Source organism: Ochlerotatus camptorhynchus, unplaced genomic scaffold, assembly GCF_037179485.1.
Source record: "Ochlerotatus camptorhynchus isolate MF236.1 unplaced genomic scaffold, CSIRO-AGI_Acam_v1.1 ptg000429l, whole genome shotgun sequence".
NCBI lineage: Eukaryota > Metazoa > Arthropoda > Insecta > Diptera > Culicidae > Ochlerotatus > Ochlerotatus camptorhynchus.
In genome coordinates, this window is record NW_027040915.1 from 1,168,262 (window position 1) to 1,190,621 (window position 22,360).

At 41.2% G+C, this 22,360-nt stretch overlaps 2 protein-coding genes and 1 pseudogene across 2 annotated transcripts; 1 reads left to right on the plus strand and 2 right to left on the minus strand.

Annotated features, from left to right (window-relative positions):
• Positions 1–508: 508 nt before the first annotated feature.
• On the minus strand, positions 509–1,276 carry LOC135711285 (uncharacterized; annotated as a pseudogene).
• Positions 1,277–5,146: 3,870 nt separating this feature from the next.
• Positions 5,147–8,097, minus strand: Vps53 (vacuolar protein sorting 53). Its single transcript, XM_065234059.1, has 4 exons — positions 7,245–8,097; positions 6,664–7,177; positions 6,320–6,595; positions 5,147–6,254 (listed from the first exon to the last, which is right to left on the minus strand). The coding sequence occupies exons 1-4, from the start codon at positions 8,038–8,040 to the stop codon at positions 5,186–5,188; spliced, it is 2,655 nt and encodes an 884-aa protein (XP_065090131.1). The 5' UTR covers positions 8,041–8,097; the 3' UTR covers positions 5,147–5,185.
• Positions 8,098–12,086: 3,989 nt separating this feature from the next.
• On the plus strand, positions 12,087–16,133 carry ValRS-m (Valyl-tRNA synthetase, mitochondrial). The gene is made up of 3 exons (XM_065234060.1): positions 12,087–12,219; positions 12,279–15,043; positions 15,765–16,133. The coding sequence occupies exons 1-3, from the start codon at positions 12,108–12,110 to the stop codon at positions 15,813–15,815; spliced, it is 2,928 nt and encodes a 975-aa protein (XP_065090132.1). The 5' UTR covers positions 12,087–12,107; the 3' UTR covers positions 15,816–16,133.
• Positions 16,134–22,360: the final 6,227 nt, after the last annotated feature.

Genomic DNA, 22,360 nt, shown 5'->3' on the forward strand with positions numbered 1-22,360 from the left:
CGTTTCTTAGGGACCTTTTGGTCTTAGAGTTACCTCTATGGTACAACCCCATAAGGCTGTCTCTTGTAGTTTTATGTTATTTTATTTTGTCTCTTTTCAGCCACATCGTTGAATCGTAACCTTCTCTTCTTCTTATTTAATGTATCCGTACAGAAGGCCGAATCACAAAAGGCCGAAGCACAAAAGGCCGAAACACAAAAGGCCGAAAATGTTCTAAGATACCACAAAAGGCCGAAAATCGAAAAGGCCGAAAGCCTTAAAGGCCGAAAACCAAAATGGCCAAAAATTGATCAAAAACTGAATTTATTGAAAACCGCATCCAAACAATCTGTTAATGTTATTGCACTTTATGTTTCGTTTCAGAATTAATAGAAATATCAATTTAATTTAAACCCCTAGACATGCTGTTCACAATGGCTGTGAAAAAGATGCAGCGTCTTGGAATAGTTTTTAATCCCCGAAAAATTATAATTTTTTTTTTCATTCATTTCTTTCAAAAAAATGTTGCTTAAGTCCTTTTTTGTTTTGACGACAACAAAAGAGCAACACTGTCAACAAAGTTTACATCGGTGATATCGTCACTTTTCAAGCATATTTCTTTGATCTTTTCCAGATGGTTTCGTGATCCTTGTTGAAAGTCGCCTTGCAATATGCGCAGAATCCGTCCTTCAATTGCCTGCTGCTCGGTTCGCAATTCCAGGATTATTCTGGTAATTGATAAATGGTTGCATCCAACAACCTCTGTCCAGTGCCTATGCCAAGCTTCGAGTGAATTGGTCTAAAGGCAGTTGCTCCTTCACCACTTTGTGATTCGACCAGAGGGCAGGATGAAACATCGGCCTATTGTTGCTGTTTCGTCCTGAAACGTATGTAACATTGAAATATTCAAGGAAACCAGCTAGTTTTACCGGTATATTGGCCTAGATGCACTCGAATGCTCCTGCAATTCTTGAAAACGGTAGAAATGATAGTGCTTAAAAAACAAAAACGTTAATCTGCATTCACCCAGCGATTACTTAATACTAACCTGTAGGCGTTTAATAGCCATGTATACATCCATATCATTGGAATACATAGTTTTCAGTCCCCGGAAGTTCAGCTGTTTGATTAAATTTTGTGCAAAGTGAAAGTAGCACAAATAACATTCTGCATCCGGAAAGATATCCTTCATTACATTAATAACTGCTTTCTCAAAATCAGAGATGATGAACTTCGGACGTAGTTCAATCTGTGCTTCCTGACATACTTCCAGTAATGCTTCAAATGCGCATGTGTAAATCTCTTGTGTTTTGTTTTTCAGAAGCATAAATACAAGGGGTACAACCAACAATCAATACGAAACTAACGATTTTAAATTGGCTCACTACTTGACTAGCCTATTGGTCCCAAGCAAATCGATTAACGTACCCCATTCTAGTCAAAATTCTAGTACTACACAATGTTTGTTTTGATTTGCTAGGAAAGTTTGACAGATAAAATGAGGGGTGATTGGATTTTCCTATGTTTCGAGGGGTGAATCGATTAGCTTGGGACCGAAGAGAGTACCAGAGCTGAGCCAAAAAGTTGATCACGTTTCTTCGCGACCTTCTGGTCTTAGAGTTACCTCTATGGTACAACCATAGAAGTAACTCTAAGACCACTGGGTCCCGAAGAAAATCATTATTATTTTTGGCTCACTCAGTACCAGAACAACGGTCCCAAGCAGTCCCAAGCTATTTCACTCACCCCTGCATGTTCTGCATGAATCCACACACCCCTGATGTTATCTGTCAAACTTTCATAGCGAATCAAAACAAACATAGTGTAGTAATAGAATTTCAACTAGAATAGGGTACGTTAATCGTTTGCTTGGGACCAATAGGCTACTAAAGTGGTGAGCCAATTTAAAATCGTTAGTTTCGTATTGATTGTTGGTACAACTGCGTCATGATTCTGATATGGAATGGATCCGTTGATAGAGTACATTTGTGTGAATTCCAGAGGAACGGTTGCGAATGTACCATCAACCAGCCAAAACCGGGAGGCAACCAAGCGCTGAAGGTTTGGTAAGGTTGTAAAAATCATAATATGTGTACTTTCGATGCGGATGTATTTATGCAAGAAAAGCTGACCATCCAGCGTTTTCTTAAGTTCCTCTGGAACGATAAATTCACCATCCTGTTCAATCACACGTAGTCCACCACCACTTGCTTGCCTTTGCCTCAGAATCAACAATTTTTGCGATTTGTTTGATGCTCGGATTTGCGTATTGGGTAGAAACTTCACGGATTATTTTCGAAGGAACTTCCTTCGGTTCTAGAGCTTTCCGGTTAAGTTCAGCTTTGTAATTTTTCTCCATCCCGTCCAAAGGGTTAACTTCATGATTATGCACTTCCTTATGCACAACTAAAATGTGGACGCCATTTTGTAATCTTGTAATCGCACGGCTTTTGCAGGCCTCGTCACTGTTTTTGGCATGTTTTCTGGTGGCACAGTCCCATAATGTTTTGATAAACAAACTATAACCATCAGTTAATAAAAAAGAATTACCTCCTTGTTTACGTTGTACAGAAATCCATTGACTCCATTGCTTTCCTTTTTGGGAAATAACCACTTTCACTACTGGCACAACTTCTTCATCGGAAAACCCATTGAACTCTTCTTCAATCGCACTCATTTTCTTTCTAACACCAACCCAAATTTCGATCAAATCAAAGAAACGTGATGTTTTCGACAGTGATGCAAAATATCATGACACTCACGTGACACTCGTCTTCGCATCAACCGACTATCGCTGACAGATCGTTTTGTCACGCAGTGAGAGTTAGAGCCATGGCAAACAACAATCACCAGTAATGGTCGCTGCTCACAAGCAAAACGTCACACTTGCTGCTGATGATGAAAAACACAACGAAAATAGTGAAGACTTCTGCAGTACGATCATGAGAAAAAGCGAAATGACAAAAGAAAATTAAAACAATGCCTACGCATTCCAAGTTCGTCTCGACAGGCGCGACTGTGTGAGTTACAAACAAAGCAGGCAACATGAAACGGAAGCTGTTGGGCTCACTCACCAACACACTCACATAAGCAAGCAAAGCAGCAACTGCTTCAAAACGAGCACAGATGAGTGTCGTGATTGTCGGGAATGACCAGGGGCCTTATTACGGGTGTCACTACACGGTGATAAGCAAGTGATACTCAGAATAAGAGCCGTGATTACCGTACAAATCAAATGGGAATCACTTCACCGTGACGACAAGTGACAACTTTTCACCGTGATGTGACATCCGTAATAAGCCCCCAGATCGGTGATGGATCACAACAGAAGACGACATTCACTAGTTGCTTTTTACTTCTTTCGTCAACTTGATAGATGGTCATGGAGAGAGCTTCGACGAGCACATTGATAGGAATGTACAAAGCGTTACTACCATCAGCTGATTGGCGATCGTGATTGTGATAGGTCGCAACTCTGGTTTTCGATTCAAAATCCTCGCAGCCAAAGTAAAAAAAAAAAAAAATGAAAAGCACCGAGCGGAAGCAATCATGCCCTATCGCTTTTTCTCTCATTCAGATTCTGTAGCTTTTCTGCTCGCCCAACTGAGTCACCTCGTTGAATAGTCCGCATTCACAAAAAAACGAATCCATCTTGCCATTAAATCGTCGTTACACACTCAAACAAACATAAACATAAAACTACCGAAATTTTAAGTTTTTTTTTTTAATTCATTACGGAAATCGAATGGCTATTAAGTAGCTTCCATTATATTTTAAATCGACGATGCAGAATAATAATTATTGTAAATTAATTTAAAAATGAAATTTAATTTATTAAAAACAAATTAACAAAAGGCCGGAAAAACTCGGAAAACCGACAAAGTGAACCGGTGCGAGCGCGTGCGCCGGTCCACTTTGTCGCTTTTCCGAGTTTTTCCGGCCTTTTGTGTTTTCGGCCTTTTGTAGTACTCCCGAAATTAGTGGGACCGTTTGAGCCTGCTAGTAGAAGAAAGCGACATGCTAACGCTTAGACTTAATAGGTTCTCACTCGGCTTAAAAATGCAGATCAGTGGGTAGTTGCCTGACACGGTGCGAGCTGAGCAATGACTATGTAAGATTAGATCAGATTTGGCCACATTAGATATTATCTACAAAAATATTAGGTGCACCACTAAGTTCCCGCTTTGACACATTAGTGATTGTGTATTTGTGTCATATAGTTTTGGTTGTATAAAAATGTCTGATTTTGAGCCAAATAATGGTCATTTTCGGGAAGTATTGATTTTCTTCTTTCATTCGATGTTGACGACCGTCCGTTTTTTAACTAAGGTCCAACTACCCGAGGAAAGTCAGTTAACAAAATGAAAGCAAATCGATATTAAAGTTTGCAGTTCCTATCATAATGAAAACTCATTTTGATTTCAATTGTCTCGACATAAGTCTGATATCATATTGTGCTTTCATTATGCAGTCAAGACTTTTTAAATGAAAGCAACTTAACTTGAAGTTTTGCTGTTAACGTCTTGTTTAAAATTTAATTAAGGTTGAACTAACGATTATCGTTTATTTGTTTTGTTTAACATATTTTAGGTCATTCATGACTTGCCCGGGGTGAGATTTGAGCTCAATTCTTTCAGCGTGAGAAGCATGGATACTAACCATTTACGCCACGCCCGTATTCAGTTAAACATTATGAATGCAAAATCAGTAATCAAATTGATTTAATTGAAAGCAAGATTAGTTTTCCGTTTGATTCAACAGTGTAAAATTTTGCTTTCATTCAACCAAAATGAGATAAGAGACGAACCAAACTAAGGCTGAAAGTCTCTATAATAAAGACAAAAAAAAAAAAAAAACCAAAATGAGATCAACTAGAGTATTCAAAATAAGTTACATCATAACAGCAAATTTTGATTTCAATTTGATCTCCAGCTTTGCTCGGGTATGGCCCCACCTTACTGTATTCCATTGTTTGTAACGCTTGTTGTTGTAGTTGCTGCAAAGAGGTGTCTTATTGACAGAAACATATGTCAAAACCACAACAGGCATATCATTCTGCTGCACGCCCACTTGCCGTTATTACATAGATGAAATCGTTTCCGTGATTTTACACTAAGCAAGGAGTTTCTCATTTTCCCTATTCGATTCGAAAATGTACCATATCGCCAACTTTATTCAACGATGTGACGTTACACGCTTCAGTAACTTAGTTAGGCAACCGATTCTTGATCAAATTCTCTATCTTCTTTATCCTACCTTTGTCCATCAGGGAATCTCCCAAGGCGATAATACTGGACCCTGCGCCACTAATGGCCGTCGCTGCCATTGCCGCTGCCTGTTGCGATTGACTTATCGGGGCATCGCCTCCTCCTCCGCTTGACGCCTTCGCCGAGTTCCCATCGCCTGGTCCCGCCGACTGCTGCGGACACGATCGCTTGTAAAGCTCCACCAACTGTTGCTGTTCGATCTTCTTGACACTCTTCATCTCCAAAATCTTGTGGAACTCGACCACGTTGCTCTCCGGTAGGAGTTTCAGATATTGTTCGATGTAGAGCGTGGACGGATAGATCGGTTGCATCACTACCTTGATGATCATTTCCGCTTTGGCCATGCCCTTGACTACCACTTTGGTATAACTGGCCGGTGGTTTCCGCTGCACTTGGGATCCGATCGAAGGTAGATCCATGAGGACCGTTTTCAAGCTGTGTGTGTCCAGGAGAAGCTGCTCGCAGCCGAGGATGTTACCACCCGGATTACTGGAGGGATTGTTTGCTCCTTCAGATAAGCTCGAACCGGAAGCACTATTCACCATCGAGGAGGAAGATCCTGAACCGGCGGTCGTCGGACGCAGTCTGTACAACGTGTTGATGTACTTCGGAATGAACGAATTGACGAACTTGAGACAGAATTGCGTGTAGTACTTTCGACTGGAGGCCAGATTGTCCCGTATCACTGGAACCGACAGCTTTAGGTTGGTTACAATCTGGTTGACGAATCCGCTCTGATCGCCAACGTTGCTAATGTTGTGCCAGGAAATTTTTGTCATCATATTCAAGGACTGCTCGCAACCGGTGTCCAAATCCTGAACCAACAGTTGGATGCAGTTGGAGATGATTCGATGGAAGACGTCTTTTTCGTCGGAGAGATCCACCCGACTAACGTAGCTCTTTTCAATCTTCTCTTTGAGCTTGTCTTCAAGCTGTTGAACGGTTTCCAGACAATATTCGGCCGTCGCCAGAACGTAGCAAATCTTCCGGGTATCGTCCATACTAAACCTAAAGGGAAAGCAAGTGGACATTATCCGTAACAATTCACAGTCAACATGCGTTCCTCAACAAACCTGGGTGCCTCGCCTTCCTTCAGGAAGTTGTGAATAACCTGCCCGGCTGCCGTGGAGAGATTCTGCAGATCTTTTGTCAACAGGGACATGCTATTGCTGATCGAAGTCGCCGAGCTGCTCTGCTGCAATTTTGGTATTCTCGCTTCCAGAATTTTGCTGGAATATTCCCGTAAGTACCTTTTGAAAATGAGCGTCAAATCGTACATGGGCTTTTCGTTGCTCAGCTGAGTGCATTGGACCATGCATTTCTTGTAGAATACAAACAACTCGGCGCAACTGAAATTAAAAAAGCATATACAAATCTCTCCAGCAAACAAACCCTTAATTTCATTATTGCAACATACTTCGGAAACACGGAAGCATTCCCATCCTTGGGCAGCAACTGCTGTTGGTTTTGCTGAGAAAACTGATCGATCAGCTCCGCCAAACTCCGATCGATACTGTCCGTGTAGATGTCCAAATAAGGCTTAAAGCACACCCCGATCAAATCCATGAACGATGGCTTCTCGTTGGCCGCAACTTCCACCGGTTTTGTCTCTCCCAGGGTCGTTCCATTGAATCGCTTATCTAGCAGCTGCTCGAAGGCGGTAGTCTTTTGAATGGCAAACAGCAACAACTTAACGTCAATTTCAGTCCTCCGGCGGCCCATAATTTTGGTCAGTTCCTCCCGAGTGATCGTACAGAATTGTACCGTAATTCGCTCGGAGATCTCCCAATCGAGCGGGAAAATGCTTCCATACTTCTCTTCGAAATCCAACAAATGACGCTTCAGCCACGCGTAACGCTTGTCAATCTTATCCAACCAGGCAATGTCCTGGTTTTCGTGAAACAACTGAACGTACTCCTGCAGCTGTAAATCTAAAATTATACCAAAATTAATAGCCAGTCCCATCTTCCAAGCCCAACCCTTCTAATCGTTACTCACTAATGTACCACTTCAATATATTCTTCTTCACGGGCTTATCCAACACGGAAGCCACCTGACAGGCATCCTTGAGCTGCGTCATGGTCATTCGATTCCCAGCGTGCTGACCACCCGGGGCGGGAGCAAAGAAGTTCTTAAAATCCTCCGTAATCTGCGTGGCCAGTTCGGTTTGGATTTGCTGTACCTGCGACGACAGTGTCTGGATCTGCGGAATCTCCGAGTACTGCTGAAAGTGCTGATTCACTTCGATAATGGCCTGAAGTGGATTCAATACCTCGCCATACTGGCGTCGTTCCGCCAATCGTTTCAAATTCTCCACACCACCCACCAGCATATGCAGATGGTTCAGTGTCGTTATTGCGTACGTCAAATTATTCTTCGCCGAATCCAGTTGCTTGATGTCCCTAGTAATCTCCTTAACCATATCCTCGGTCTTCTCCGCCCTCGACTTAATGTCCGTGATCAGAGCAAACAGCTGGGTAATCGATTGCTGCGCTTCCTTCAACGCAGCCCTCCCATTCTCCCCGGTGTTCACCTGTCCTCGCACCACACTTCTTATATTGTCGTCAATCAGGCTGATGTCGTATTCCATTTTTGCAATAACATCGTCAATATTGGACAGCGACTGCTCGTTCGGAAACAGCTGGTTCACGTAATCCGTGGGATCAAAGTCGGGATGGTCCAGGGGATCGGAGCTCTGCAAAACCTGTTCGATCGCCTGCTGCACCTCCTCCGATAGGACGATTTTATTGATGTAGTCCTTCTTGGTGTCCGGTTCTTCCTCGGCGGTGCTCATTCTAGCCGTGGTTCCGCGATTTTCACTATTTTTATGCACAAAAATTCACAGCGATTATAAAATTGCATTCAAAAACAACAGAATGGAAAAACTTTCACACGTCGTCAGCAAAACAAATCGCTGTCAAAATCCGGGAAAATCAAACTCTCTTCATTTACCACAGACAAACAGACAACCAGCAATTTTTTAAAAGCTAAAGCATTCCCGTAAAAAAAATCCAATAAAAATACAATGATTTTCATTGTCATTGTAACAATGATATTTACTGTCAAAATATTGGACATTTTTGTGCATTACCATAAAATCACAACGAAATTCACGGTTCACAACAATGAAAAACATGGTATTTGAGAAATTTACAGTAAAAAAGGAGGGTTGTTAAGCATCTTAACAATAAAAAAAGTGATTTTTCTGGAACAAATTTGATCTCATCACACTAATTTTCATTGTTGGAGCCGAGGTTGGAGCATTGTATTGTTAAAAATCGAAATTATTTTTTTCTCCCGTACAATAATTTAACAATAAATTTTAATGTACACGAAATTCAACAGTAAAAATCATTGTAATTTCGTTGTTTTATCATATATTTTTTTGGGTTGTATCAGGCATAACATTTGATAACGGCAGCTTACCGCCGCAATGTTCCATCTTCTTTGCTGAAGCTGCTGCCATCTTCATCGCTGCTACAACGCTCTTCAACCGACCGATCCTGGTCCTCACGGATTCGCACAGCGTCATACAAGCTCTGACATCCGAGGCCCCGACTCATCCCTGGGTACAGGCGACGATGAAGTCCGCACCACCAAACACGATATTCTGCTGGGTTCCGGGGCACTGCGGAATACCAGGTTACTCTGAAGCCTCGTCCGAAGCTGACTTTCTGGCTGGGGCAGGACCATCTGCCCCCCGCTATACTAACGAAGTACCGTTACACGATGTCAAGTGCTGGATCGTGAGCAAAGTACGGGAAGCTTGGGACGCAAAGTGGGCTCAAAACCACTCACTCTTCATCAGACGGATCAAAGGGACGACGAGGAAATGGACAGAACAGTTGAACCAGCGGGATCAGAAGATAGCGTCGCGTTTGAGAACCAGTCACACCAAGATCTCGCACAATTTTGGTGGAACGCCGTTCCACAGGACTTGCGTCGGTTGTAGAACTCCAGCCTCAATCGAGCACATGCTATGCGTATGCCCTCAGTATCAGAACCTGCGGGAATTCCACGGGCTTCCAAATAGCATACGTGACATGCTGGGTGATGATCCCTCCACACTGGCAGCAGTAATGCGTTTTAAAGGATGCTGCATTGTATTTTAAAGTTTAGTCTTTTTTTAATTCCTTTCGACTGTTGGGACATCTCTGCCTGGTGGGGCCCTCCCGGTTTCCCCGGTGTGGAGCTCTGTCTTATTCAGATTTTAATGTTGTGTCTTTAATATGTTGTGTAAATGTACGATCGAACCAGGAACCAATTTTCGGATGAAGTAAACACTGTAATAACTACTATGTTGGGGGTCCTCCTGCTGAGGCCCCACCATTCATGGACGAGATGAACTAGCCTACGGCTAAAAATCTCAAAAATAAAGTCTAAAAAAAAATTTAAGGGTTTCCAACTACGGTTTTTGCCGAGAGGGGCGACACATCTAAATCTCAATTTTGGATGCTCAAAAAATCTCACACTAGCGAATCAATCTTCGAAAAATCTTCTTGCATTTCTCGCATTTACTTGCATCGCGTATCACCTTTTTGCAGGAAATCTTCAGAATCGTCATCAATCTTCTTTCTATCTACTCAGCGTGCGGTCAGCTAGCCACAGCACAACACAATCTTTCCTGCAGCGTAGATAGAGTCGTCCCCCTCGGAAATAATGATGTAATAGCAAAAAGTAGATACAATATTACCACAGACAATCAGACGTAACTCTTCATTGTGTATCTTCGTTCTCGCATTTAACGGTTGATTTGAATATTATCAGTTCCGCGAACTACTCGTCGCAGCGCTGGAATCGGATCACTTTGACGTTTCTATACATTCTATAGAAGTTTTATGCAATATTGTTTGCGAGTTAGCGAGCAAGCTTGTTTTCCACGAGAAACCCGAGAGATGTCGTAACTGTGGTCCTATGTTTTGAGATACTATGTTTTCAAGAAAAACTTTTTCAAAGAGTTACGTCTGTTTGTCTGTGATATTACATCAATGGATGTAATTTTGTTCGCAAAATCGATGTACATCGTACAATGTGATTTTACACAACCGATGGATTGACCTGGTTGCAGCAGTTTCGATGTAATATTCAACAACTTTTTTTGCTGTGTAGAAATTTGTTATCTAGATAAAAATAATTTGCCCGGAATAGATTAGACACGAACCAACTCATAAATTTAGTATGTGTGTTCGTGACTAGGATACACATTTTTCGCGAACATGGCGGCAGATGTCAGTTTTGAGCTTTGATCAGAAATTTGAAGATACTTTGTATGATCATTCATGTCAGTTTATCATTGCTTACACTACACCGGTGTAGTGTATCAAAAACAAAAACGACATTAGTGTCCTCTTTTATGGTCCCTTTCATCACATAACATATGTGGAACTTGATAATAAAAAAAATCAACCCCATTTCAGCAATTTCAAGTGGTATAGAAAGACATCAATCTGTCAAATTGATTATACCAGCAGTTTCTTCTTCTTTCCTTTATTTAACGTCAGTCTCTGTTCCACAATCTAGTGCCAATCACCGACGGAAATCGATTGCCATCCATTGACGGCAATCGAATATGCAAGAATACCAGCAGTTTCGATTTAATATTCAACAATTTTTTTTTTTGCTGTATAGATGAATCGAAAATACTCAAGTTGACAGCCCCTCGGTTCATATGTATACACATAAAATTCATATGTAACCGCACATACTATTCGTTTGACTCATAAATTTAATGTGTACTTCTGAGTGGATTCTATTTATGTGTAAACACATGAAAATCATGTGGAATTTTATATAGAAATTCTCCGATAAAAATGTGTCGAATTTTATGAGTGTATGTGAGTCTTTTACGTTGCGGCAATGATGCTTGTTTTTTTACTTCCTGCGTTCCGTTTTTTTGCTTTCACCGAAGGATTTTTATTTTCATTCTGCCTGTATCCACTACACAGAAGAAAAAAAGTTCGATCTATCGGTTGTGTAATATAACGTTGTACAATTTACATCGATTTTGCGAACAAAATTACCTCGAAAATTACATCCATTGATGTAATATTGTATCTGCTTTTTGCTATTACATCATTATTTCATACATCAGCTTGAATTACATTGATCGATATTACATATTGTTTTGCTGTGTACACAGAGGCATCAACCATCGTTTCAAACGAGTTTTGACTTACTGCCGTTATACGCATAAGAATCACACTGTGCATAAGGATTGTATAGAAAATGGGACAGTTATGCGTATAACGTTATGTTATGTTACCGGGAGCGCCCATAGGGCCCATCTCGGGGCCCACCAAACGACGTATTATAACCATAGAGGTAACTCTAAGACCAGAAGGTCCCGAAGTAACGAGCTCAACTTTTTGGCTCAGCTCTGGTACCCTCTTCGGTCCCAAGTTAATCGATTCACCCCTCGAAAATCCACTAACCCCTCATTTTATCTGTCAAACTTTCATAGCGAATCAAAACAAACATTGTGTAGTAGTAGAATTTCAACTACAATGGGGTACGTTAAATGTTTGCTTGGGACCAATAGGCTAGTCAAGTAGTGAGCCAATTTAAAATCGTTAGTTTCGTATTGATTGTTGTTATAACTTTTGGCACAAAAACCAGTAATTTTCAACATATACACTTGCGGTGCGAATGGTAACAAAAATTTGCATTGATTTTTGGGCCACCCTAGTGTGCAGCTGTCAAACCCCGGGAAAATAATTCGCTGAAGGGGCCATACAGCGTCACTCAAACGTTGTTCAACCATCCAGAATCAAAACAGAAAATGAAGCAAAACAAAAACATGCGATCTTTGCATTCGCCTGGTTCCTCTTTACACGTTCGCCGGGTTACGTACCGTGCTAGAAAATGTTTCAGTTTTTAAACTCCGAAAATGGCATTAAATTAGCAAAAAACTTTAAATATATAATATTGTTGAGTCCTCTGAAGAACCCCATCAGAGGTTGCAGTACAAAACGAGGTAATTACGAATCTAAATTCCTGTTCAAAGTTAATTGTAATTTTTGTACGCTTCAACAGTTCTGGAACCGGCTTATAAACCGGCACAGGTTGAAGCTAACAACCGTCGGAAAGTTGTTGAAAAGCCGACAGGAGGTGTTGACGAAGGAAGGAAATTCAGCTTGCTGCTTCCCCCGCCGAATGTAACGGGGGAGCTCCATTTGGGCCATGCGTTGACTTGTGCCCTGCAGGATGTTCTGGTGCGATGGAAGGAGAAACAGGGTTGTGTGGGGTTGTGGATTCCGGGGATGGATCATGCTGGCATAGCAACACAGGTGGTGGTGGAAAAGAAGCTGCAGAAGGAACGGAAGTTGAGCAGGCATGATTTGGGAAGGGAGCAGTTCTTGCGGGAAATATGGGCGTGGAAAGAGGTGAATGGGGAAAGCATTCGGGGAGATTTGAAGGGTATGGGAAGTCGGATGGATTGGGATAGAGAGTACTTTACCATGGATGAACGGCAGACGAGGGCGCTAAAGGAAGCGTTCGTAAGGTTGTTCGATGGGGGTTTGATTTACAGGGATAAATCGTTGGTAAATTGGTCGTGTTCGTTGGAATCGGCGATTTCGGATATTGAGGTAGAGAATGTGGAGATTAGTGGGCCGACTCCGGTGGACGTTCCCGGTTATAGTGGGAAGGTAACGTTTGGAGAAATGGTCGATATAGCATATAAGGTGCAAGATTCCAAAGAGGAGATCGTGATTTCGACGACCAGGCCGGAAACGCTGCTCGGAGATGTGGCGGTGGCTGTGAATCCGAACGATGGACGTTATGGCCATTTGAAGAACAATCGGACGATGCTTTGGCATCCAGTAAGAAAGGAGGAGATTCCATTGATTTTCGATGAAAGTGTAGATCCTGAATTCGGAACGGGAGCGGTGAAAATTACTCCTGCTCACGATCGATACGATTACGATATGGCGAAGAAGCATCGACTGCCGCTTGTGGAAGTTATTGACAGCAAAGGAACGATTTTGGAGGATTTTGGACCATTTTCTAAACTTCCACGATACGAAGCTCGTACGAAAATGATGCATTATCTGGCAAACATTTCGCTATTGAGGGGTACTAAGCCACACTCTATGATCTTGCCTGTTTGTTCCCGCTCGAAGGATGTGATCGAGTTCCTACTGAGGCCACAGTGGTTCGTTCGATGCGAGAAAATGGCTAGACGAGCTGTCGAAGCAGTTCACTGTGGACAACTTAAAATCGTTCCGAACAACTTCGAAAAGGACTGGTTCCGTTGGTTGGAGAATTGCCACGATTGGTGCATTTCTCGGCAACTTTGGTGGGGTCATCGGATACCTGCGTATGAGGTGAAGTGTGGTTCAAATACCACCTGGATCGCAGCGAGATCCATGGAGGAAGCCCAGCAGAAGGCTCAATTATTGCTGAAGTCCAAAGATTTTGAAATCATCCAAGATCCAGATGTGTTGGACACTTGGTTCTCTTCATCGCTGCTTCCGTTTTCCGCCTTGGGATGGCCTGACGATTCCGACGATCGAAAGCGATTCTACCCGTTGGATTTGATGGAAACCGGTCACGATATCCTGTTCTTCTGGGTTGCACGAATGGTGATGTTGGGACAGGAATTGACAGGACAGCTTCCGTTCAGGGAGATTTTACTGCACGGAATCATATGTGACGAAAATGGTAGGAAAATGTCCAAAAGCTTGGGCAATGTAATAAAGCCGAATCAGGTGGTGCAAGGCATCTCGCTTGAGAAACTGAATCGAGAAGCGGAAGCGTCACATAGGTCGGGAATTCTTTCGCCTTCGGAGCTGAAGAAATCCATTGCTGGCCAGAGGAAAATGTTCCCTAACGGAATTCCGGAGTGCGGAACGGATGCCCTTCGTTTTACGCTGTGCTCGAGCAATATAAAGAATCACTTCATCAACTTTAACGTCCAGGAGTGCTACACGAACAAGTTGTTCTTCAACAAGATCTGGCAGGCAACACGCTACACATTAGGATGTGCAGAGAAGTTCGATCCGAAAGGGAAACAGCTTAGCAAAGATTCTCTAACGGAAATGGATCGATGGATCCTCAGTCGGCTTAGCAATACTATCGCAAGCTTCAGAAGCGCCCTGGAGTCATACAACTTTCATCTAGCAACTGCAGCTCTGAAGACGTTCTTCTATAGCAACTTCTGCGATGTCTACTTGGAAACGACCAAAGTGCTCATGAAAGAAGAGCACTACTCAATAGCCACCAATCACTGCCTAGTCTTGCAACAGTGCCTCGCCCTGGGTCTGTACCACCTGGAAGTATTCACCCCTTATCTAGTCGCCGAATTGCAACCTCACCTTCCTTCTCCAGACCTCAGCTTCTCACCAGAAGATTGGATTGACGCCACTCTGGAATCGGACATCGATCAACTGCTGGAAATCTGCCAAAGTGTCCGCCAAACAAAAAGTGAATCCCCCATCCCGATCGCTCGGAAGCACAACCCCGTTGTCCACATCCTGTCCAAGTCGGATCAATTGAGCTCGCTTCTCCAACGGCAGGCGGAAAACATCCGCCAGTTAACCCTCTGCAATGGAGTTGTTCTGCACCGGAATGAAGATGCATTCAACGCCGGGAAATTTACTGCCAAATCAACTGCAAGTCACGTGTGTTCGTTTGGAGTTGTAACGAATTTGCAGCCGCAACAGAAGCAAGCCGATATGGGAAATAGTAAAAAGCTTGTCAAGTTCGAGATGGAGCTGGAGCGGCTTTTAGGTACGGTGAACAACGAAGGCTACCGGAAGTCGGCCAGCGAAGCGGTGCAGAGGAAGCATGCCGAGAGGGTAATTTGAAGCATAACCATTAGGGTGGTTCAAAATTTCGATTTTGCTTCACCAAGCTGAAACAATTCTCAATCAGGTTCTGATCAATCTCCCAAAAAATTTAGTTGATTTGGATGTGAACTCATACTGCATTGGTCCTGGTTTACATGAAAATTACTATGGGAAATATGATCTTTTTGTTCACATCGTCCTAGCCCTTCGCCATAATGATTTTATCAGCTTTGCTTTGCAACCACTTTCTTATTGGACTGCAAGGATTTCAAAGCCGATGACTTTCTGATATGATTATCGACTGCTTTCAGGGCAACACTGCATCTTGCACTTATGACATAGTAGCCTGGATGTTTTGCCTTATTATTTGCGCCAAGCAGTCCATATAGTTGCCTGCTGAGCAGTTTATGAAGCATGTCAGAAAAACATCATCGTAATCAATTGATCACTAATTATCCTGACGTTCAATTGAAATGTGGTCTCTGATAAAATTTCACATTAGAACAGATAGCAAACTTTCCATTGCAGCGAGGGGATAGAATGATGAGAACAAAGACATCACTTCTCCCATAGTCATTCCCAATATGAGTTCGCAGCTCAAATTAAGAGGAGAATTGGCAGAACCTGATTTGAAACGGATCGAGCTTGGTGGAGCAAATTCAATATTTTATATCACCCCAATGGCCCATAGGTTATTTGAAAGGCTAACTTAACCATGGGTTTTTTTTAGATTAAACAACTGAGGGTACAAATCGAAGACATGCGAAAGATAGTGATTTAGAGTTAGAATGTCTGAACAGAGGTAAGTGAGAATATTGGATTGTTAAATTATTGAATGTTCATGATTGTGTTGAGCTTGCTCTCTAAAGCTATTCGAAATTGCCTTGACCTGATACAGGGAATCCAAAAATCGTATCTTCCGATGTAGTACGACGATAGAAAACACTAGTGAACGAAATCATGATCAGTGCACAACTAAGATCATGGATTATCATGTTTGTTACACATGATGATCAGCAACAAACATGATAATCCACTGATATGATAACAATCACTGTGTAATATATCTCGAAATTCCGACTCTCTAGGAAGCCGCTCTCTGACGCAAAGTTCATTACAGCCTTTCGAATGGAGGTCAGATTAGTTTAGCTTGAAAGTCTCTATAATAAACAGGGTGGCCAGCAAACCGGGAATACCGGGAAATATCCGGGAATTTGAAAAGTAACCGGGAAAACCGGGAAAAACCCGGCAATTCGGTGAAAGAACCGGGAAAAATAAATTAACAAATTTTAACACCAGAATTTCAGAATAAACCATTAAAACAGAGAAATCCTTTACCAAATGAATGTCTTGCTCTATTTGCTGCAAAATTTTCTTCAGTTTCCCGTCTTATTGTTTTAAGAATTTAATCACTCAGCAATATTGCAAATTTATATTTGTCGTTTCAATTTTAGATGTAAAGTGCTTGGTCCTTAAAAGAAAATATTGAAGATGCTGGACTTTGGAAACAAAAATTTGTAAAAACCGAAACTGAATTATTCTTTTGCAGGGTTTATTTTTTTCGTTGTTCTAGATGCTCACGATATGAATTCCAAAATTAACTTAGAAATTCTGCTCTGAATTATTTTTAAATTGTTCTGAAATAAGCCAGAAAACACCCCGCGTAATAAATACCAGTGAATTCTTTTTGGAATTTCCTTGCAACCCCTTCTAATAATTTAATTGGAATCCTTCTTAAAATTCGCCTTTTTAATAGAAACTAAACGATCGATTCAACCTCTGGTGGTGAATAGGAGAACGTCAAAAAGAGTTGTGAGCAGAAATATTTGTCGTAAGGCATAGGAAGTGGAACACTTTTTTACTTTTCCTGATAAATTGATTCATCTGAGATGCTCCAAAACTTGATTTACAGTTTGAAAATTCAATTCTGTATCGTTTTTGCAAGGATTCTGCAAGTGTCCAAGAATATGTTTGGTGAGAAAAATGGAAAATTATAAAAGTGCCTTAGTGGTTATTATATTCTGGATTTGTATGTGAATAGTTCAAGTGCAAATCAGTTCAGATCTGTGAAAAATCGTAAAAAATGGCAATTACTGATGGAAATTGGCAAAATGTTGAATGAAAAATGCTCTAATTTGCGTTGTGAAAAATCCTCATTCTGATGTAAACAAATGGTTTGGCTGACGTTTCCTCTCGAATTCGCTTGGTGCACTCTACATTGGTAGTGCATTAAGAAGGCCTATTCTCTTGAGCCTATCTGGAGATTTCGATTCCTTTGAAAATCTTTTAACACTATTCTAAACAGCAGAACTCTTTCGAAATTTTTATTTAGAAACCCTTGGGAGTATTTTAAAGAATTTATTTCTAATTATCAGCAATTTTTTGCAATCAATTTTGTTGGAGTTCTGTGATGAATCTTTCGCTCTAGGGTTGAAATTATTGCCAGAACACTTTTAGAACTCTGTTTCTTGTTGAATTCTGATCATAATTCTCTTGGAATACTTCTAAAAATTTATCTGTCATTTTTCTCACGATCCCTATACAAATCTCACCAGAAACACGTAGAAATTTTCCGCAAAGTTTTGTTTTTCACAACTCCTTTTTAAATCTTCTAAAATTACCTATAAATTTAATTTAGAACATGCATTTTTCTCCACAGAAATCCCTCCAAACTCATCTAAACATTTCTAAGGATTTCATGTCAGAATAATTCTGGTATTCTGCTCAGAACTTCTCCTTCGAAAGCTCTTTAGAGGCGAACCAGCCTCAGGCTGAAAGCCTTCTTAATAAAGATAAATCAATCAATCAATCCTTCGAAAGCTGTGTGGGAATCCATCTCAATATTTGTTTGAAATCAACACTTTGAATTCTTTTAAATTTTACTAAAAACTTCAGGGTTTGTCCACTAGATTCTATAGATTGTTCTGTAATTTGTTATAACCCATTTCAAATCTGTGATCTTGATTTTTTTTTCAAAATCTCACATAATAATTATTTTTTTTTTCAAATCTTGCATCACGAAAGTTATTATTAATCACAGATTTTGAAAAGAAAAAAGTTCTAATTTTAGACTCTACACAAATTTAAAGCCCCACGTTCTTGGGAATCTTCTTAAATCACATTTATCCTTTCAGTAAATTCCTTTCAGCACGTTCTTAAAAATGCGTTCAATTTCGTTTTTTGCTGAATAGGGCTTTTGATCTAATTTCCGTCCTACTAAGCACATCCCGCACTTTCTCTCTCTTTTTTAAAAGGGTTTGAACAAAACATGAAGTGTTTTCATTAAAGATAACTTCTAAAGAGTCAAACAATGTTGAGATATTATTAAAAATCTAACACTGTTTCTTGATTCCAAAATCGTCCTACGAGTTTCAATTCCGTCCTAACGCATTGAAACGCCATTAGATTTTCTTCGTCCTACGGATGATGGTAGAAAAAGTGGAGTCGCTAGAAGCGCTTCTTTTGTTTTGAGAACAATGAGTGTAAATATTCATACAATGCTTTTTTTTTTTAATACTTTATTATAGAGATTTTTAGCCATAGGCTAGTTCATCTCTTATTCATACAATGCGCTGTAATAGGCTTCATGTTGTGGCTTACGAACTAACGGATCGGAACAAACGTATTATTGATTTGTGCACGGTGAAATCATTGATATTATTGATGATTTCTGCTCGATAGAACGGAAATGGGCGATTACGACGAAGTAGCGCTGTTCCCTATTAACAACCGGGAATTTTTTAAGATTTAAACCGGGAAAACCGGGGAAAAACCGGGAATTTCAAAATGAAAATTCACTAGCCATCCTGAATAAAGCTAAACTAAACTAACCAGATTAGTTAAGAATTATACTACCTTCGAAGCAGTTGTTCAGATAGCCAAAATCTTTCAAATGATCATTAGATTAGTTCAGAATTCTGCCACTATACGGCGCTAGTTGTTGTATCTCAATATCCTGACCAGCTAGGAAGTTGCTTGCTTGCGAAAAGTAGTCAAAACTTTTCGAATGGTGAGTAGATTAGTGTACATATTAAATTTAAAAGTTTACTATATATAGTGATCCTGACTATCCATGAAATTGCTGCCCTTTGGAAAACCGTTCAAATTGTGAGTATATTTTAGAACTCTGTGACTACTTGGTATCGTAGACACACTTGTACCGTTCGACCCAGCTGTCCCGTATCTCATTTAGTACATAAAGCGCATCCTAATGATTCACCACCCATAACACAACCAATCATAGCAATAAGGCAAACACAAATTATGTAACACAAAAAATCTGGATTTTCGACCCTCTCTCCCTCTTATATAACAATTAGTAGCACTTGAAAATACTCCCCCCCCCCCTAAAATTACGTTACGCGAACTAACAAGATTGAATAAAAAATTTCAACAGCAAATATGCCATTTAGAATTTAGAACAGTTTTATCTCAAAATCCCTTAGAATTGCATAGACATTTTCCTCAGAATTTCCTTGAAATGCTTCTCAACATGCTCTTGAGGATGATATGTATCTTGGAATTCTGTTGAACTTTTCTTTAGAATTCCCTTGGACATTTTTTTTTCAGAATCTCCTAGAAAAATACTTAGAGATTCTTTGGAATTATGTTCAAAATTCTTATACATTCTTTCAGAAATTCTCTTGAAACTATCATCAAAATTGCTTCAAATTCCGCAAAGAATTTTTAAACTATTCTTCTTATTCTGCGCGGCGCCTGAGATGAGGTGACAATTCTCACATGACTTCTCTCACTCGATTCCGATAGTCGACTCGGGTGACGTGAGAGGTTTATTTCTAGGTGAGTGGCAAAGTGAACTACTAGGCCTATTCTGCGCGGCGTGTGAGGTGAGGTGACAGTTAGGCCTATTCTGCGCGGCGTGTGAGGTGAGGTGACAGTGAAGTGATGGTGAAGTGACAATTGTCACCTCGGGTGAGGTGAGTCTCCATGCAAATCAAATGGAGAGTCACCTCACCCGATGAAGAGAATCGATCATCGCGTATACGCCCTTATGCATGCTCACTGTCGAATTGTCACTTCATTAGTGACAGCTAGTCATCTCACCTCACACGCCGCGCAGAATAGGCCTAGGTGTTCATTTAGAGAACTGTCAATTCATCTATGATTTTCGCAAAGGGTGGATGCATTCCATAATTGTTTTGTATATCGGCTTTTATATTGTTGATTACTGCATTTGCCTGGAGGAACTGGATTCCATGCTGTCTGCCGCTTGTGAACGTCCGGGTGCCACTCGCAATCACATGCATAAAGAAGCTGAATGAATGTCACTTAGGCCTATTCTGCGCAGCGTGTGAGGTGAGGTGACACGCTGTCACTTGTGAAGTGACAAATGTCACCTCGGGTGAGGTGACTCTCCGTGCAAATCAAATGGAGAGTCACCTCACCCGAGGTGACAATTGTCACTTCACCATCACTTCACTGTCACCTTACCTCACACGCCGCGCAGAATAGGCCCAGGAGAGTAACCTCACCCGAAGTGACAATTGTCACTTCACTAGTGACAGCAAGTCACCTCACCTCACACGCCACGCAGAATAGGCCTAACTAGCTCGAGTGGATCCATTGGCAATACAAGACTATGCTAGTGTGATCCCGTCAATTTGGGTAAACAGAACCAGCGAAACTGTCAGAAAATCCCAGATCCCACAGCATGTATACATCCTCCCAATAGTTTTGTGCTCAACGTTGGGAGAATATAAAAAAAATGATTTTCTTAGACAGAAATCAGCAAGCAAAAATACTGCGGTTGATTTTACAAGCTATGATATCGCAGCTTTGAATATCACGCTAACAAAACTGACCAGCTGCAAATATCAACAAACTCTTGTGAGGTTGAGCTGACAGCATTCATTTCGTAAAACAGCAAAAAGTTATCTTCCATTTAATTCCACTAAATTAATCTGTGATGTTGACTTTTTTACCTAGGGGATGAGTACTTAGGGGTTAGATTTTGATAAGCTCTTTAGTCGGAATGCCCTCCCCTTGGCTAGTTTTTGCACCTTGTTGCTGGTGGGCGGGCTTAATTTCATACTTTTTAGTGGAGTGTTGGAGACGGTAGGTTTATGGCCGGCGTTGCTGGCTCATGCCGCGATAGAATGGCGCCATGGGCAGGCAATGGAGATTACTAAGCTTCCCCTCTCTGATAAACCACTGCATGAGAGAACCAAAGATCTACAGGGCTATTCTGCGCGGCGTGTGAGGTGAAGTGACAGTGAAGTGATGGTGAAGTGACAATTGTCACCTCGGGTGAGGTGACTCTCCATTTGATTTGCACGGAGAGTCACCTCACCCGAGGTGACAATTGTCACCACACAAGTGAGAGCGTGTCACCTCACCTCACACGCCGCGCAGAATAGGCCTGCTAGTCTAGCAGTAATAGTATCACACTTGTTACTCCTTTAATTGAGAGCCGCGTTGTAGTACGCTTACGTATAGGCACTGACGTTGGGTGTGATACTGGCGGGGTTTGCCGCAAATCACTCTTATTTTATTCATTTTAACGAAGATAGATTTATTTGGGTTTGCAAGGGAATTATACTATTGAAATATTTCAGAAAGTGCCCAACGGTGCTCCTTCTATTTGCGTGACAAGATTTCATTGTTGTTTTCATTTAGGTATTACTCAGGGAACAATGTTAAATACTAGTTGAAGATGCTAATTTCAAATAACAGACTGTAGTGGTAATTTTTATACGATAGATGGAGTAGATGAAAGCATAGAGTTGATAGTTCCGTTAGAGTACGGCAGTGTGAAGATTGTATATAGATATTAGAATAGCGAACTAGGACAACTTTTTAGGAAGGTACAAATCGGTTTTTTCATCTCTCTTTACCAAACTCCCCCTTTGGAGAGGGATGGTGAGGGGTGTCCCCCCCCCCCGCCACCACTGGCAAAAAGAGATGAAAACCGACCCGTTCAAGCACCAACTGTGTGTTTGAAACAGTTCTACCGATTTTTACCGCACTTTAATTTTAAAAAATGTCACTATTGGTCAATACTATTGTATAAAATACCCACTACCAGCCCTGCATATTGTAGAGGAATTGTGCTGACAAAATTTTATTATTATCTCTAAAGGGTTATTTTTGAACGCCTTTTTTGTTTAATGTATGTAGAGTTTTTTTTTTAATAACCGGGAAAAACCGGGAATTGAAAAATGGAATTTGAATGGACACCCTGCGATTTGTTTTCCGTCTATCTTGTTTTCCGTGCTGAGCACCAATGCTACCGACGCCAGGAAGGCAGCTCCCACACCTGGACCCTACCTATCGACCCATCAACTCATGAACCGGGGACCAACGGCT